At 45.1% G+C, this 17,060-nt stretch overlaps 1 protein-coding gene across 2 annotated transcripts in view; it reads left to right on the forward strand.

The window, feature by feature from the left end:
- Positions 1 to 17,060, forward strand: part of ARHGAP21 (Rho GTPase activating protein 21) — a 141,830-nt gene that overhangs the window by 90,351 nt on the left and 34,419 nt on the right. For both annotated transcript variants that reach the window (XM_085879126.1, XM_085879127.1), the window contains exons 16-20: positions 5,989 to 6,144; positions 6,563 to 6,641; positions 10,598 to 10,671; positions 10,951 to 11,040; positions 11,199 to 11,324. In XM_085879126.1, coding sequence (XP_085735252.1) covers positions 5,989 to 6,144; positions 6,563 to 6,641; positions 10,598 to 10,671; positions 10,951 to 11,040; positions 11,199 to 11,324 — 525 coding nt within the window. The remainder of the gene's footprint in view (positions 1 to 5,988; positions 6,145 to 6,562; positions 6,642 to 10,597; positions 10,672 to 10,950; positions 11,041 to 11,198; positions 11,325 to 17,060) is intronic.

Genomic DNA, 17,060 nt, shown 5'->3' on the forward strand with positions numbered 1-17,060 from the left:
GGGTATAGAGGATTTTTATTGCCCCGCGACGAGCGTCTCCACCTCGGCCAGGTCACGCTGTCGGCCTCCCTGGGGTGCAGCTCCCCGCACGACGCGAGCACCCCCTCGTCTGCCCTCGCTGCCTCTCCACAGCTCCGTCCCCTCCGTTCCGACTCCAACGCACACGACGACCAGCTCCTTCTTGCCAACTCCACCGCCCGCGAAGTCTTGACTCTCTGTTCCCTCTCGACTCTCCTACTCTCCTACTCACTCGACTGACGAACACGGTTGCCTTTATAAGCCCCGTGGCTTCGCCCTCTCATCTTTGACCCCCTCCCTTCGACCTTTCACCTCGCTCCCCATTGGCCCGAGAAAAAGTGGGCGTGAATGCTTTTTGATCCATAAATTTGCATATATCGATCGCCCTCCAACGCCCTGGGGGCGGGGCCAATTCGCCCCTCGCTCACCGATTGGACGGCAAAAAGTGGGCGTGTGTCGTTTTTGAAGCACAAAATCCGTGATTTTGTACACGCTGTTCGGCGCGCGCCCTGCACGAGTCCAACACCGGTACCCCCAAGCGGCGCAAGAACGGTGGCGATGCGACGGTTGCGAGGTGTGACGGGAAGGTCGTGGCGGTTGTGGTGAAGCGGCGTTGTGGTTGGTGGTTGATGTTGTGACTGGTGGTGGTAACAATGGCGGTTGGTCCAAAATAAAGATAGAGAAAGAAAAACGGCTATCCTGAAGAGTCGCAGCACGCATAAATGACATGTATTCCCACTAGACAACGGGTTTGGGCCTAACTACACATGTACTTACCGAGATACCTCACCTAAGGGACCTGAATGGTGGTTTGCGAATTTGGTAACCACAACAATATATATTGTTGTGGTTGACGAAATTCGCAAACCACCATTCAGGTCCTGTAGGTGAGATATCTCTGTAAGTATATGTGTAGTTAGGCCCAAACCCGTTGTTTAGAGGGAATAAATGTCATTCATTCGGGCTGCGACCCTTTTAGATAGCCGTTTTTCTTTTACTATCTTTATTTTGGACCAGCCGCCATTACTACCACCACAACCACCACCAACCACGTCTCAACAGCCATCACACAATAACCACCAACCGCAACTCCGCTTCACAACAACAGCCACTACCCTTGCCGTCACATCTCGCTCTCGCAACCATCGCATCACCGCCATTCCCGCGCCGCTTGTGGGCACCGATCCTGGACTCGTACAGGGCGCGCACCGAGCAGCGGGTGCAAAAACACCAGCCTTTCCAAGAAATCGGATCAAGAACGATTCACGCCCACTTCTGTTCCGTCCTATCAGCGAGCGTGGGGCGATTTGGCCCCGCCTCCAGGTGCGTCGGAGTATAATCGCTATATGCAGATTCGCGGATCAAGAATCATTCACGCCCACTTTTCCTCTGTCCAATGGGGAGTGTGGCTCCGCCCCCGAGCGATTCCTGATCCAAAAATCTGCATATGATTTCTCCTGTCGCACTATAAAGCGCCGAGCGCGGAGCAAATCGAGGCAGTTGGACGGAGTTGAGAAGAGTGGAGAGTGGGAGAGTTGGAGAGTTGTGGCGGCGGCGTATGCAGTCGAGAGGGCGCTCGTGTCAGAGTCGGGGAGCTGCGGAGAGGGGAGGCCGGTAACGCGACTGAGGTCGCGGTGGAGTCGCTCGTCGCGGGACCCAAGCCAGCGAGATATCCTCATTCCCCCGAGCATCAACAACCCCCTCCTGTTTCCCCCCGTGCTGAGATCGTGTGAGAAGGAGGCCCCGTTCCCACCCCATTCCAGGCAGTGCCAGCGAGGCCCGCGGAGTCGGGGCGCCGCCGCCATCTTGCGGCTCATCACCAGACGGGTAGGCTCGACGCAGTCTCAGCCCCAGGCCCGTCTGCCCCCTCATCGTTGAGGGTGGCCCCTTCCTTTTTCTTTTGCTTTGAGTATATGTGTTGTCGGCGCCGTCTGTGAAGTAAAACTGTATAAGTGTTGCCGTGTGCTCGGTAGTCGGTAGTAGATCTGCATTGTTGCATTTGCTTTTTGTGCAGAATTGTTGTGTTTCTTCTACTTTTACATTTGCTTTTGGTGTATAATTGTATATGTGTGCTTTCCGTTTGCCGCGGAATAAATGTGCTTTATGTTGAACTGTTTTTCCTGTTTCGCTTCGTCTTTTCTTTTATTGAATCTCCATCTTACTTCACGTAAAGGGTTGGTCGTGGGCTAAATACGCCCAATAATTAATCGAAGCGTCGAGGTTGACGATAACACCGCTCGGTTATCCCGATAGTACGGAACGGGTCGCTTAAAGTGGCCCGTGTCCGAAGTCGACCTGCGGCGAGGTGCGATCGCCCGGTCTACCCTCTGTGTGGGTACTTAGGTAGGTCGAATTTGGCCAGCAACCCTATCCCACGCGGGGAGCCGATTGGCACGATCATGGTGAGGCTGAAAGGCCCACCTGTGACTAGTTCCCGGCGTTAGTCCGAGAGGGTCACGACGGGATTGTCCGTCCGGTGGGCGACGTGCCGCGATTCGAGTTACGTGGCCGCTCGCATGCCGGCGGGCGCGAATCCGCAACAATATATATATATATATATATATATATATATATATATATATATATATATATATATATATATATATATATATATATATATATATGTATATATATCATGTCGGACCCCGAGATTTGCAGTTACGCTATTCGCAGACCCTGTGTATTTACGGTTCATAAAATGTGACCTGCTTCTAAATTCGCGGCCTTGTGCTTCGTGTATTCGCGGTTTTATTCGTGGTTTTTCGTGGGCGGTTTTCTGACGAGCTTCTACATTCGCAGCCCTGTGCTTCACGTATTCACAGTTTCTTGCATGGATATTCATGGTTTTTCTGACCTCTTTCTACGTTCGTGGCCCTGTGCTTCACGTAGTTGCGGTTTTATCCGCAGGCGTATTCGAGGTTTATCACAGGATTTTTGATTTTCTCTTATGAATCATGAATCGCTGGGAACCTATCCCCCATTTCCCCATTGAAACAATGCCCCGACTTTCGTGGAATGGACATTCACGACATTTTCCAGGAACGTATCCGTGTGTGTGTGTGTGTGTGTGTGTGTGTGTGTGTGTGTGCGTGCGTGCGTGCGTGCAGTATATGCTTTAGCACTAGTTGCACTTATTTTGTACATATATATCTATGTGCTGAATGCAATGCACACGAAGCATGCTTGCATAAAAACTTGACTGTGATTAAATCATGAATATGCCGTGATGGTCGCTTCATTTATTGAGATGTGGCTATCCCACTGATGCAGTGCGCCTGTAGGTAACACAGTTGGCAAAGCACAGGTAACGGCTATTTGGCCCATCTTTCCGCTGCTAAATCCCCTCATCTTACTCTTTTTGTGGGAATTTTTTTTCTTTCTTTCTTTCAATTTGTAGTGGGGAACTGGGGGGGGGGGTGATGGTATTATCTGACATGTTCACACTTTCAACACCCGTAACGATAAGAATCTTGAGAGCCAGAACATCTCATTATTGATCAGTAAAGTGCACACAACATACATAAACACCCACAGATCACACCCATCCTATCAGTTTACTTACCATTTACATACATACACTCCCATCCAATCACAGTCAACCTACTATTTACATACATACACACCCATCCAATCACAGTCTACTTACCATTTACATACATACACACCCATCCAATCACAGTCTACTTACCATTTACATACATACACTCCCATCCAATCACAGTCTACTTACCATTTACATACATACACACCCATCCAATCACAGTCTACTTACCATTTACATACATACACTCCCATCCAATCACAGTCTACCACCCATTTACATACATACACTCCCATCCAATCACAGTCTACTTACCATTTACATACATACACTCCCATCCAATCACAGTCTACTTACCATTTACATACATACACTCCCATCCAATCACAGTCTACTTACCATTTACATACATACACACCCATCCAATCACAGTCTACTTACCATTTACATACATACACTCCCATCCAATCACAGTCTACTTACCATTTACATACATACACTCCCATCCAATCACAGTCTACTTACCATTTACATACATACACTCCCATCCAATCACAGTCTACTTACCATTTACATACATACACTCCCATCCAATCACAGTCTACTTACCATTTACATACATACACACCCATCCAATCACAGTCTACTTACCATTTACATACATACACTCCCATCCAATCACAGTCTACTTACCATTTACATACATACACTCCCATCCAATCACAGTCTACCACCCATTTACATATATACACTCCCATCCAATCACAGTCTACCACCCATTTACATACATTAACTCCCATCCAATCATAGTCTACTGCTCATTTACATACATACACTCCCATCCAATCACAGTCTACCTCCCATTACTACCTATTCTGTGTACTCATTTATCCCCATTGCTTCTGTGTGTCAATACAATTATATTTCAAACCAATCTCCTGTACCTGCAACCACGGAGGAGGAGGAGGAGGAGGAGGAGGAATATTCCATACATTAATGGCACTCGATGTGAAATACCCCGTTTCACTTCAGTCCTAACTCTGTTCTTCTTCACTCTCAAGCTGTGCTTCCTACTCATGTTGCTGTCCATCTTGGATGATTATTTTATTTAAAATCACTTTCCTGCATCTTCGAGAGTCCCTCGGTGTCCAATTTAGGGTTTCGATGCTCGCCAAACTTGTGGCGATCAGGTCACCATATTCACCACATGATACAAAAGAATAATTGTGAATTTAGAATATCGATTCAAAAATGGAAGTTTATTCTGGATTTGAATGTAGAGAGTGAGGGACGGTCAGATCACTGATACCTGCAGGTAGTGATGTCAGTACAACAGAAGACTTTTATTTTATTTTTTCTTGAAACACTAAAAATAGCATTTTAACCTGAGTCCATTTCGTAAGCTCAAAATAATATTCGGCGTTTGGGAACCCTGCTGGTGCAGTCCAATCACTGGTGCACCAACGCAAGTGTTTGCAAAAAAAGAAAAAAGTTAACTATTGAAGAGCATCAATTCACCACCTGCCTGTAGCTGATTCGCCCCACGTGGCGAACTTATTGGACAAGATTTTTCGACTCTTAATTATCGTAAAGATGTGACCCAACGATGTCGGTGCAGAAATTCTAATTTGGCCAGAGTAGCAATCCCCCAAAGGCCTACTCTTTTATAAAAGGTGCTGCGTGATCTTTAGCATGCAGTGAATTTTAGCAGATGGGACGGCCAACGTGGCACCCAAAGTGATGCAAGGCCCGGCCTGTGAAGTACCCTGACGAGACCTTGTGAACATTCGATTTAATGAGTCAAACTCTATCGTTTTGCGGAGTGTAACATTACCTTTATGCTCGTGCTGTGGCAGTAGAATGTTAACTTGATTCATTTTTATGAAGAGTTTTGACGCAAGCATCCTTCGTGCACAATTTGTTGATTTTGTTTTTTTTTTAATTTGGCACTTTAACTACTCACAAGGGTGTCGTTTATTGCCAAGCTGCATTAAAAAAAAAAAATCCATGCCTTTAACTCCCCAACTTCTCTCGGGAAGAATATTCACGTGGCTTTCTTTGGCTTCAGCATCACCATGTTTGTCTTGGGCCTTTTTTGAACATCCTTCGTTGTACAGCTGCTCGGTGTTCATAACTCAAACTCCTTCTCTGCCCCCACCTTACATAACCATGCATTTTATCTAAAACATAATTTTCATTCGCTTGAGGCGCTATGAACTTAACTTGACACCGAGTTGATTTGCACACTGAGTCGATTGCACATTTTGATGATTGGCGTTGGGGTTTGGTTGATGTGGGGTTGATTTTCATCGCTTTGTGTTCGAACACGTTGCATCAATTCACGAATCCTTCTAAACCCAGTTGATCTGCCTCTTGACACCCTCACACCCCACCCAACTTCTCTCTCTTCCCTGACTCCTTCTCTGCAGTACCTACCACTCATCGTGGAAATATGTTGCCACTTGGTCGAGGAAAAGGGTTTGGATTCTACAGGGATTTACCGAGTCCCTGGAAACAACGCAGCCGTTTCCAGCCTACAGGAGGAGCTTAACCGTGGGAGTATGGAGATCGACACATCAGACGAAGTGAGCCCCCACACCACCATGTCCCACCCCACCCCCACCTCCTTCCCAAAGATTTCCCTTCGTCTTTTATTGTGGAAATGAATGCAATTTTTTTTTTTTAACTTCTGTTCTTATTTATCGTTGATGCTTTCCTCCTGAAAGTGTTGCATTGTTGCTGCCCCATGGAGGAGAATTTATTTATTTATTTTTTTTGCTACAAAACTACATAAATGTGAAGCACTTCAGACGTCAAGCCGTGGAGATAAAGGACACAACCAAAAGGCAGAGACTCAAAAGCCATGAGTTAAATCTGCTGGCCAAACCACCAAATTCCATTTGAACATCCCAAGAGGGATAATCCATGTGGATGTACTCCAGCGACAGGAGGTCTTTCCTTAACACTCTTGTTGTTTTTTTTTTTTTCTCTCTATCCCTTCAGAAATGGCGGGACCTCAACGTTATAAGCAGTTTGTTGAAGTTGTTCTTCAGAAAGCTACCGGACCCACTCTTCACCGACGGTGAGGAATGTGACTGTCGGCATCCGTCAGATATTTCACTAACTGTCGACATTTCTGCCACCCGATTGCTCTTATTTTATCGACGGTACATCGTGCACATAAGCTACGTTGTTCATTGCCAGGACGCTCAGGAATTCCAGAAACAGAAATGTAACGAAACATCTGCATTCAATTTTCACTCGTCAGTTAAAACGTGGTGACTTCCAAAATAATGTTTTGAGTTTGGTGAATTTGAAATGGGGGGGGGAATAAATTATGTTGAAATACAATCACAGCAAAGGGGAGGGAAGCTTTAAGATGTGTATGTGAGTATGGAATGATTTGATGAACTATAGCACTTGTGTACCTGGTGGTAATATGTAAACTTTCAGGCTGGTTCTAATATCCATCTGAAATCCATCAGTCGAACAATAATATCCCATTTAAACGCATCTCACCAGCCAGAACCTCGCATTGGATATATACACACCTGACTGTCGTCTTTCTGAACGTCCACCTCGAACCGATACATTTCTGTGCACACATACTAAACATTCCCTCGGAATTCACCGACTGAACTAACATTCCACCAAATGATGACATCCAAGGACACTCGCCAGACAATGATTTTCCGCGAGACACATCCATCAAATAATAACTCGCCAATCGCGCCAACAGACCTGCCAACTGGATGATATGTCTCTTCAGGCAAGCCAATTGATTTTTCTTTTATCTTAACACTTTCCTTGTCGTTCATGGCAGTACAATTTTGATGTGTCCACTTTTAGGTTATTTCTCAGAAATAAGCTCATCGAGTGGGTCCCGGTGTCCGTCCGTACGGACATACGTCCGTTAACATTTGACTAAAACATCTTCTCGACTATAAGGGCAGTCGGTAGAGCGCATCCCTCCACCACACAAGGCCTGATCCACGGGAACATATCGGGCCCAATACATTTTTGAAATATCATGCTATACAGTACTAAATCGTTTTTGGCCCTAATCTCTCAATGGTGAAGAATCACTTTAAAAAAAAAATAAAAAAAAATTCTCGTATCCAGATTTTGGATACAGATCTTCACCAAAATGGAATCAATTCGTCCTTGCCACACACCCAACGTGTCCATCAAGTTTTATCCGAATCTGTACACAACTCTGAGATATCGTGTTGTATATCGGTTTCGCCCCATCTCTCAACGGTGACGAATCGCTTCAAAAATTATCAGATCCCGATCCGGATTCAGATCTTCACCAAAATCTAATCAGTTCGTCCTTGTTACACACCGAACCTGTCGACAACTTTTTGAGATATCCTGCACACAGACAAACAGACAAAGGGGTGAAAACATAACCTCCTTCACCTTCGGTGGCGGAGGTAAAAACTGCCCGACCGATATGGACCAAAATTCTGACGATGCACCAGGACAGGAAGGTCTCATGGGGTTGTGTTTCCCACTGGATGCACTCTCTATAAAGGAAGTGAAAGGGGGGTTTTACCCCAAATATTGGTATTTTATTTAAAAATCTTCTCGGAAACTGCCAGAAAGATCCAGACCAAACTCGGCACGAGGCATTGGACTACGCCCGAACCTTAAGTTGTGCTCCTCATGGCTGTATCGAACCATTCTCCCGGAAAGGGGCCCACGGGCCTCTTCTCCGAATCCCTCATTTTCACGAAAACATCTTCTCCACAACAACTGTACCTGAGGAATACGGACCAAACTTGGTAGAATCCATCAGGACATTAATGTCTCGTAGAGTTATGCTCCCCATCTGGATCCACCACTGAAAAGGGGGGTTTCTCCTCCAATTCAGGTAAATTATTTAAAAATCGAAACCGACGGCCAGATGCAAACCAAACTATTTATAAAACATGAGGACCATGCAGTTAACTTAAATTGTGCTCCCCATGACTGCACAACTTCAGGAAGGGGGGCCATGGCTCCTTCCCTCTAATCCCTCATTTTCACCCTGCTTGTTAGGGAAATAACCATCAGTCCCCCAAGGGGATAATTTTTTATGCAGTGTTTAATCCTTATTTTGGAGCTTGTCTATGTATTACATGCAATGATTGAAAACTGGGATCCCAGCATTATGTGCTCCGATGGGAACAACTAACATGTCATTGTAAGATTATGTTCTTGTAATTCATGTCAAGATACACTGATGTCTGCCGATGTTCTGCATGTGCTGTGGGTGGAAGCTCTTTAGACCTTCAGAAAGAAAATGAAAATGAGCTATAAAATCAATTTCCTTGGATGCAAACTCTGGATAATACAATCCCAGAGACATGCCTGATTTGTCAAACTGGACAATAGCATCTGCCTGAGTACATCGGCCGACAATAGCATCTGCCTGAGTACATCGGCCGACAATAGCATCTGCCTGAGTACTTACTGGACAATAACATCTGCCTGAGCACATCGGCTGACAATAGCATCTGCCTGAGTACTTATTTGACAATAGCATCTGCCTGAGCACATTGGCTGATAATAGCATCTGCCTGAGCATTGGCTGATAATAGCATCTGCCTGAGCACATTGGCTGATAATAGCATCTGCCTGAGCACATTGGCTGACAATCGCATCTGCCTGAGTACATTGGCTGACAATAGCATCTGCCTGAGCACATTGGCTGATAATAGCATCTGCCTGAGCACATTGGCTGACAATCACATCTGCCTGAGTACATTGGCTGACAATAGCATCTGCCTGAGTACTTACTGGACAATCGCATCTGCCTGAGCACATTGGCTGACAATAGCATCTGCCTGAGCACATTGGCTGACAATAGCATCTGCCTGAGCACATTGGCTGACAATAGCATCTGCCTGAGCACATTGGCTGACAATAGCATCTGCCTGAGCACATTGGCTGACAATAGCATCTGCCTGAGCACATTGGCTGACAATAGCATCTGCCTGAGCACATTGGCTGACAATAGCATCTGCCTGAGCACATTGGTTGACAATAGCATCTGCCTCAGCACATTGGCTGATAATAGCATCTGCCTGAGTACTTAATGGACAATAGCATCTGCCTGAGTACATCGGCTGACAATAGCATCTGCCTGAGTACATTGGCTGACAATAGCATCTACCTTAACACATCATCTGGATTCTGGACAATATAACATTGTCAGCTGCATGAACAATAGCATTATATTGTTGACCTGACAAAATATGCCCATAGGATTGTATAATTTACAACAATCCAGTTATGCCTTCATGTTGAGGGACCCTCGAGGATTATCTTTCCTGATATTTAATGCAACGAAAGCTCATTGGGGGCATTTATGTAACACTTGCTGAAAATGGACACGTTTTGGAACCCCCACCTCCTTTCCCACCCGATGCCGTGTGCATACCCTTTCCCACCCGATGCCGTGTGCATACCCTTTCCCACCCGATGCCGTGTGCATACCCTTTCCCACCCGATGCCGTGTGCATACCCTTTCCCACCCGATGCCGTGTGCATACCCTTTCCCACCTGATGCCGTGTGCATACCCTTTCCCACCCGATGCCGTGTGCATACCCTTTCCCACCCGATGCCGTGTGCATACCCTTTCCCACCCGATGCCGTGTGCATACCCTTTCCCACCCGATGCCGTGTGCATACCCTTCCCCACCCGATGCCGTGTGCATACCCTTTCCCACCCGATGCCGTGTGCATACCCTTTCCCACCCGATGCCGTGTGCATACCCTTCCCCACCCGATGCCGTGTGCATACCCTTTCCCACCCGATGCCGTGTGCATACCCTTTCCCATGTCCGTACTATTTTCTTTCCCTCCCTTTACTCCAATCTCCTACTTTCCTTCGTCCTTTTCTCTCCACATTCCTTTCTCTCTCCTATATCCTCTCTCCCCTTATCTTTATTTTGTCACTTTATTAAATTCTTTTTTTAGCCCCTTTGTAAAAGAGTCCACGGTTGCAGTTTTCAAATAACCCATTTTATCTTTCTTTATTTTCTTTGCAGATAAATATCATGACTTCATCGAGGCAAACAGGAAGTCAAATGCCACAGACAGGCTGAAGGCTCTTCGGAGGATGGTGAGAACTTGTATGAAATATCATTAACACAAGGCCTGTTGTTGATTCATGAATGTAATGGCATTAATTAACATTGGCACACGGAACATGTTTCACATTTTAATTTCGGATGTTCATTTTTTTTTTTTTGTCTTCATTGCTCAAATTATAACAAAAAAAAGTTTTTTTTTGTAATTTTATTTTTTTCCATTATCACTCAATTATTGCATCACAGCCATTTTGTGCAGCATGTAAAGATATCTCCGTTCCACTTTACTCCTCGCTTCCTTACCCCTGAAGCTTCACGAGTTACCTCCACATCATTATCAGACGTTAAAGTTCCTCTCCAAGCACCTGCACACTGTGGCAGCACACTCTGCGAAGAACAAGGTCAGTTTAGTGTTCCATCATGATGGGAAGGATCCTGATTGCTGAAATATCTTCTTCGAAAGCTCTTCGCACGGAGTTTTCTCGCAGTCGTGGAAGTTTTAATTTTGTAATCAGATGACATTGTTTATGTTAATTCCTCAACCATGTCATTTTCACAGATGGAACCTCGAAACCTGGCTATTGTTTTTGGACCAACGCTTGTGAGGACGTCTGCAGACAACATGACGGACATGGTGACGCATATGCCGGACCAGTACAAGATCGTGGAGACGCTCATCGAGCAGGTGAGTACCAGATGGCAGGCTTCTTCTCGGCCTGGTAGTGCTTTCCCACACTTGCATTATCCATATAATTCAGTGTGAGACAATTGAGAGAAAGTTTTATTCCATATCAATCAGGTGGTCAATGTGCTGAATTTGCTGGACTGCATTAACATTGCCCCATTCCTCCTCCTCCTCCTCCTCCTCCTTCGCAAACCTCTCCCATCCCTGAGGACAAATTCTAATCTTTTTAGCAAATACTCTGATAAAGTATGAGGATGCGTCAAAGTCGACCTGGACTTTTGTTTGCACATGCAAATAAGCTTGTGTTTATTGTACAATAATGATACTTGTCTTCCTTTTGAAGGTATTCTCCAGTTTTAGTTACATGTCTGTCCTGTCCAAGTGGAAGGTTTCGTATGCTTTCGGATGTTTATGTCGTCGGTGTAGGAATTAAGTGTTCCTCAGTTTTTGTCGTCAGTGATAAGACCGTGTGTGTGTGTGTGTGTGTGTGTGTGTGTGTGTGTGTGTGTGTGTGTGTGTGTGTGTGTGTGTGTGTGTGTGTGTGTGTGTGTGTGTGTGTGTGTGTGTGTGTGTCCTCCATAACTCCAAAACAATAAAACCTAGCAGCCTGAAACTTTGCATGCATACTCAGAAAACTCTAAGGAAGTGCACAACTGAAAATTGTTGGTTTTTTGGGTTAATTAAAACACCCCCTTTGAAGATGATTAACGGCCTTATTTAATTATATCCTTTATCAAGCGATCCTCGACCACCTCGCTCTCTGAGGTCTAAAGGCGTAACCTGGGTGACCTCACTGGGGGGGGGGGGGGGTCTGAAGCTGCCATGTTTTTTGGCCTGCTCAACCATTCCTTGACTTGGAACAGGCCGCAATGATTTCTTTACAATAGTTTGGTTTTTTTCTCATTTTCCTCCCTCGTATTATTGAATGCCTGTTCATCAGAGCTAGGAATCTCTGGGTACATTGCAATGCTTATAAACCCTGGAGACGCCACCGTTTGTGGTTTTATTTCATTTCCCCACATGCGATCACCTCGAGAATCCCTTAAACTAAGCTGAATTACAAAATTTAAGCTCCAGAATCGAACTCAGCAGCAGTTTCGACTCCTGAAAAATGTGTTCATTTGTTCAATTCAGACATTGCTTTGGCATTTCCGGGTGCATAGTTTTATCAACGGCAATTGGTAATCGCTTGCCAAGCCAGGCATTCCGTTTGGGTGCTTGCTTGAGTGCTTAAGCCACATACCGAGCGCCCTACAGTGAATAGTGGGACAATTTGTGTCCCGATCGGAATGTAGTCGATAGCTACTACAAGGTAGAAGTACATATACAGCGCACACGGATGTGCTACATATGGGTATATTTGGATTTGTAGGGACTCTCCGTGGGTATGTGGACATGCTCTGCCTGTTACGGGCACCGTGGTGGCAGTTTCATCCTGTATCTTATGGAAGTTTTATCACGTTTTCCTTTGTCCTTGCGACTGTTTCTAAAGCATTTGGTCATCAGATTTGCTTTACAAAGGTTATATGTTTCTCTTTGTGAGTTTCATAGCAAAATATATTTGATGACACCACCCAATTTCTGAGCCGTTTGCCTTATTCATGTGTTTTCTAAATGACCGAGCCAAATTTTTTTCCACCCATCACACGTAGCTGTTTATCTGGAATAATGTTTGTGACCATCTTCCTGAAACATATATATATAAACGCTTCTCATGGGTTTTGGGTTGTATAAAGTACGTACTGTAGTCAGTAATCACACTGACTCCAACCTGCTGATTCCTGAATGTACCCCTTCCCAATACAGTGCAGCACTCTCCTCCCACACCTCTCCCGCTCTCTCTGTCTCCCGCTCTCTCTGTCTCCCGCTCTCTCTGTCTCCCGCTCTCTCTGGACGGTGGTTATCTCCATATGTGTCTGGGTCGGACTTGTCTCCGGACAGCTTGGCTCTAGACCCATCCATGTGGTGTTTGTCTCCAGACCGTGTTTATCTTCGAGCATGTTCAGGCCATGTTTGTCTCTTGGCAGTATTTATAGTGTGACTGGTTTAAAATGGATTTCAGACATTTTGTTTCCATCTTCACTGTTGTTCCATGCAGAAGCATTTTGATGAGACAGTATGAATCGTAATTAACGCTCCACCACACGTCTGCCTTCCCTTCCCCCACCCCTCCTCGCTCCCCCTCCCTCCTCTCTTTCCCCTGCCTCCTCTCTCCACCTCTCTCCTTGCTCCCCCACCCATTTTCACTCTCCATCCCTCCTCGCTCACCCTCCCTCCTCTCTCTTTCCCCTGCCTCCTCTCTCCCCCTCCCACCTCTCTTTTTTCCCCCTCTACCTCCTCATTATCGCCCCTCTCTCACCCCCCCCCCCTCAGTATTCCCGTCAGCGAAGCAACGAGTGATATTTGCTCGTTAGTAATATGTTCACATTACTTTCTTCAAACATAAGTTAAAGTCAATTATGGACCATGTCTTTTCATCAATAATTGTGACGTGTCACACAAAAAATGATGTTGAGATATCTAACTTTTCCAAAATCTGCAGAAAATGAGCTTTGAAAAATAATGGGAGCATCTGTGGCTCGTAGGATAGCGTAAACTCACATCTGAGCTGTCTCGCTGGGAAGGACCGCAGGAGGCCATGCAAGCAGGGAGGGAGCAAGAGGCCGCACATGTGGAGAGGGGAATGGAAGGCCGTGGTTACCTTCGGTCAGATTTGACTTCCAGGAGGAGAATGCAAGCTGTTATACAGCAACTGTCTCATCACAGAATTCGATGTACCAAGAGTGGGAGGGGTGAAAGGCAACCCTTGCCAATTTGCCTGAGTGAATTCCCAGACTCGCTGGCATTGGGGCTGTTGTCTGAGAATGGCTGGAGAGATGTTGACCTTCACAAGCATATAATCAGATGAAGTAACTGGGGGCAGAGGGAGAGCAAGAAACACTGGTGGGGAAGTTAGTCATCACCCAATCTAGAAGGTAAGGTTTGCCATTGACAGAAATCTGGGTGGGAAAGTTCACAGATCGAGTCAGTCCCATGGAGTCACAGCAGAAGTGCCATGGCTTGTGAGAGGTACCAACACCCAGCCCATTGGCATGGTGAAAATTGAAATCACCACATATGAGGAAGAGAGAGTTGGGATGAGTGGTTAAGAGTTGGTCCATGTCGTCTGAGAGCGATGTAGATGGAGTTGTCACTGTTGGGAGGACGGTACAACACACAGATAAACATGAGGTGGGAACAGAGGGCAAGTCGTAACCAGAGGTATTCCTGGGGTTTGTGAGGTGTAAGAGCAGGTCACGGAGCGTGAGAAATGGAGTTCTTGATGTACAGTGCAACTCCGCCACCAAGATTGGGTTCAGATCGATCCAACCGGAGGAGACAATAGCTAGGGAGAGACACTAAGGAGTCAGGGATGTCCTGTGGGAGGAAGGATTCTGTTAAGCAGACAATGTCTGGTTTATCGGCTGAAGACTACATTGAGAGATCTGTTTGTTTGGAGCAGAGGCCTCAGATGTTTGATGTCCACACAGTTTGGGATGGGTAGAGGGGGGGGGAGGGTAGGAGCTGCTGATAGGACGTAGGGAAGTGGAAAGGAGCAAGGAGAGAGCATGTGTGTTGGGAGGAGTGGGGAGGGGCAGATGCGAAGCTGGGATTGGAAGGAGCAGGAGAGGGAGCAGAGGGGGGCAGGCGGCGGTGGAAGCTGATAAGGGGTGGGATGAGGGGGAGCAGATGGGGGTTGGGAGGGTGCTGACATGAAGGGGTTTGGCACCATGAATGGACGTGAAGGGGAAATGCTTTAGTTTGCACATGTCTGCAAAATGGATGCCTCAGGATCCCCAGACTGGATAACCTGTGACAGACTTTATTGGTATCCAGGGGTGGTGGTGAGAATGTTGTTGGTTGAATGCATGGAGGAAAATTTGGCTGGGAGTGAAAGAGGAGCTGGATGAACTCAACATTTAAGAGTGAAGAGCTTTTGGGAAATAAGCCTTGTGAAAGAGAAAAGGAAGTGATTTCGATGATTAAGAAGAAGAAAGAATGGGTTGTTCCTGATGTAGTAAGTAATAAGCAGAGTGAGGCACTTCAAAATACATTTTGGAAGCATTTGTTTTAGTGTTATGAAGAGTTGTTGAAGAGAAGCATTTTATTCAGTGAAGATTCAGTTTGGGGTTATTGAAAAGAAGAGGGGATCGGGAAATGAGTTACTGAGATAAGAGCTTGGTTTTTTTTTTTGTTCCCCAATGTTGTGGTTGTTGGTTGTTATTTATTTTGGGAGGCTGGTGGGGTTAAGAGTGAAGAAGGAGTGGTGGTGTTTGTATTTTTGAGCGAGGAGGGAAATGGATTGACTTCAAGGATTAGAAGTAACAGTACCTGGGATAAAAGGAGTGAAAACTAGTCGACTATCACCAGTAGGCCTGACCTAACTCGGGACACAAACTGGACGATTGAACACAGTAGGATATGGTTTGGGACATAAAAATTGACAAAAAACATGACCAGCAAAACGGGAATAAAAATAAAACGGTAAAACACAACGTATGAAATCCGGGGAACTTAGCTTTTTTATGAGAGGGAGCGAGTGCCGCCGATCAGTCATGATTTATTCCAATAATTTGATTGGGTAAATTTACCATGCACTCTATTAAGATAATGTTGGGGTTAGAAACGAAGTGTAGGCTGTCCACAAAGTTTTGGTCTGGTTTAAAATTTTTATTACAACCAAACCAAAAGAGATACAGAGACTTTCTTTTGTTTTTTTTTGCACTTTGTCACGTACTTCATAAAGTTTCTTGTGTTCTTCAGTACACCTCAACATGTGCACCTTTAGTGGCAGGTAGTGCACATCCAAGTGATAATCCACTTAAATCTTCGTCACAAAACACACACACACCTCATCACACTGCTAATACAATTGGTTATGCTTGTATGAAGTGTTTCAATGTCAGCAACAGAGTTTTGGAAAGCCATGATTGACATACCCCACAAGAAGAGGTCTAAGTGCAACAGCAAAGATATCGCGGCATAATTCCTAACGGCAAAGAAAAATATTTTTTCGGGAGCGATCGAGGTTCAATTCTTTTTTTGTCTGATTAAAATTTTTTAAAATAATTTTCCTGTAGGATTTGATTAGTTTGAAGCAATTTTTACTTCATCATTTTTTTTTTCTCTCCGAGGAGCATTTCTGTTTCAGGGTGGGACAGCCGAACGACAAACATTAGCTATTTTATTCAACTGGGTTGAATAAAAAGCAAGACGCTTTCAGTTGAAATACAGCAGTACAATACAATTTATTAATCTGTCTTCATTTAAAAAAAAAAAAAAACATCTTTTAAATAGCCTCCACCACAACGGATACATTCATGTCATCTAGACTTGAAATCGTACACAAGCCGTTGCAATAAACCTGTGTCAATTGCTCGAATTTCTTTCGTGATGAGTTGTTTTAATGCCATGATTCAAAAAATGTCCTTACCGTGAACACGCGTTGTGGCACTGACCAGTTCTTCATATTGTCTCTCGCGACACTGATAGGAGACACTGCGTAATTATAGATCACGTGACACACAAAGTTTCCCCCACCACAGCGTGCCTTGAGCTGCAGCTTCTTTCTGAAAAACCATCACATTCCATTGACTCACCCTGTGTAATATATATATATATATATATATATATATATATATATATATATATATATATATATATATATATATATATATATATATATATATATATGAT

This window comes from Eptatretus burgeri, chromosome 4 (genome assembly GCF_056783735.1).
Source record: "Eptatretus burgeri isolate ZD-2024b chromosome 4, Ebu_testis_v1, whole genome shotgun sequence".
NCBI classification, from domain to species: domain Eukaryota; kingdom Metazoa; phylum Chordata; class Myxini; order Myxiniformes; family Myxinidae; genus Eptatretus; species Eptatretus burgeri.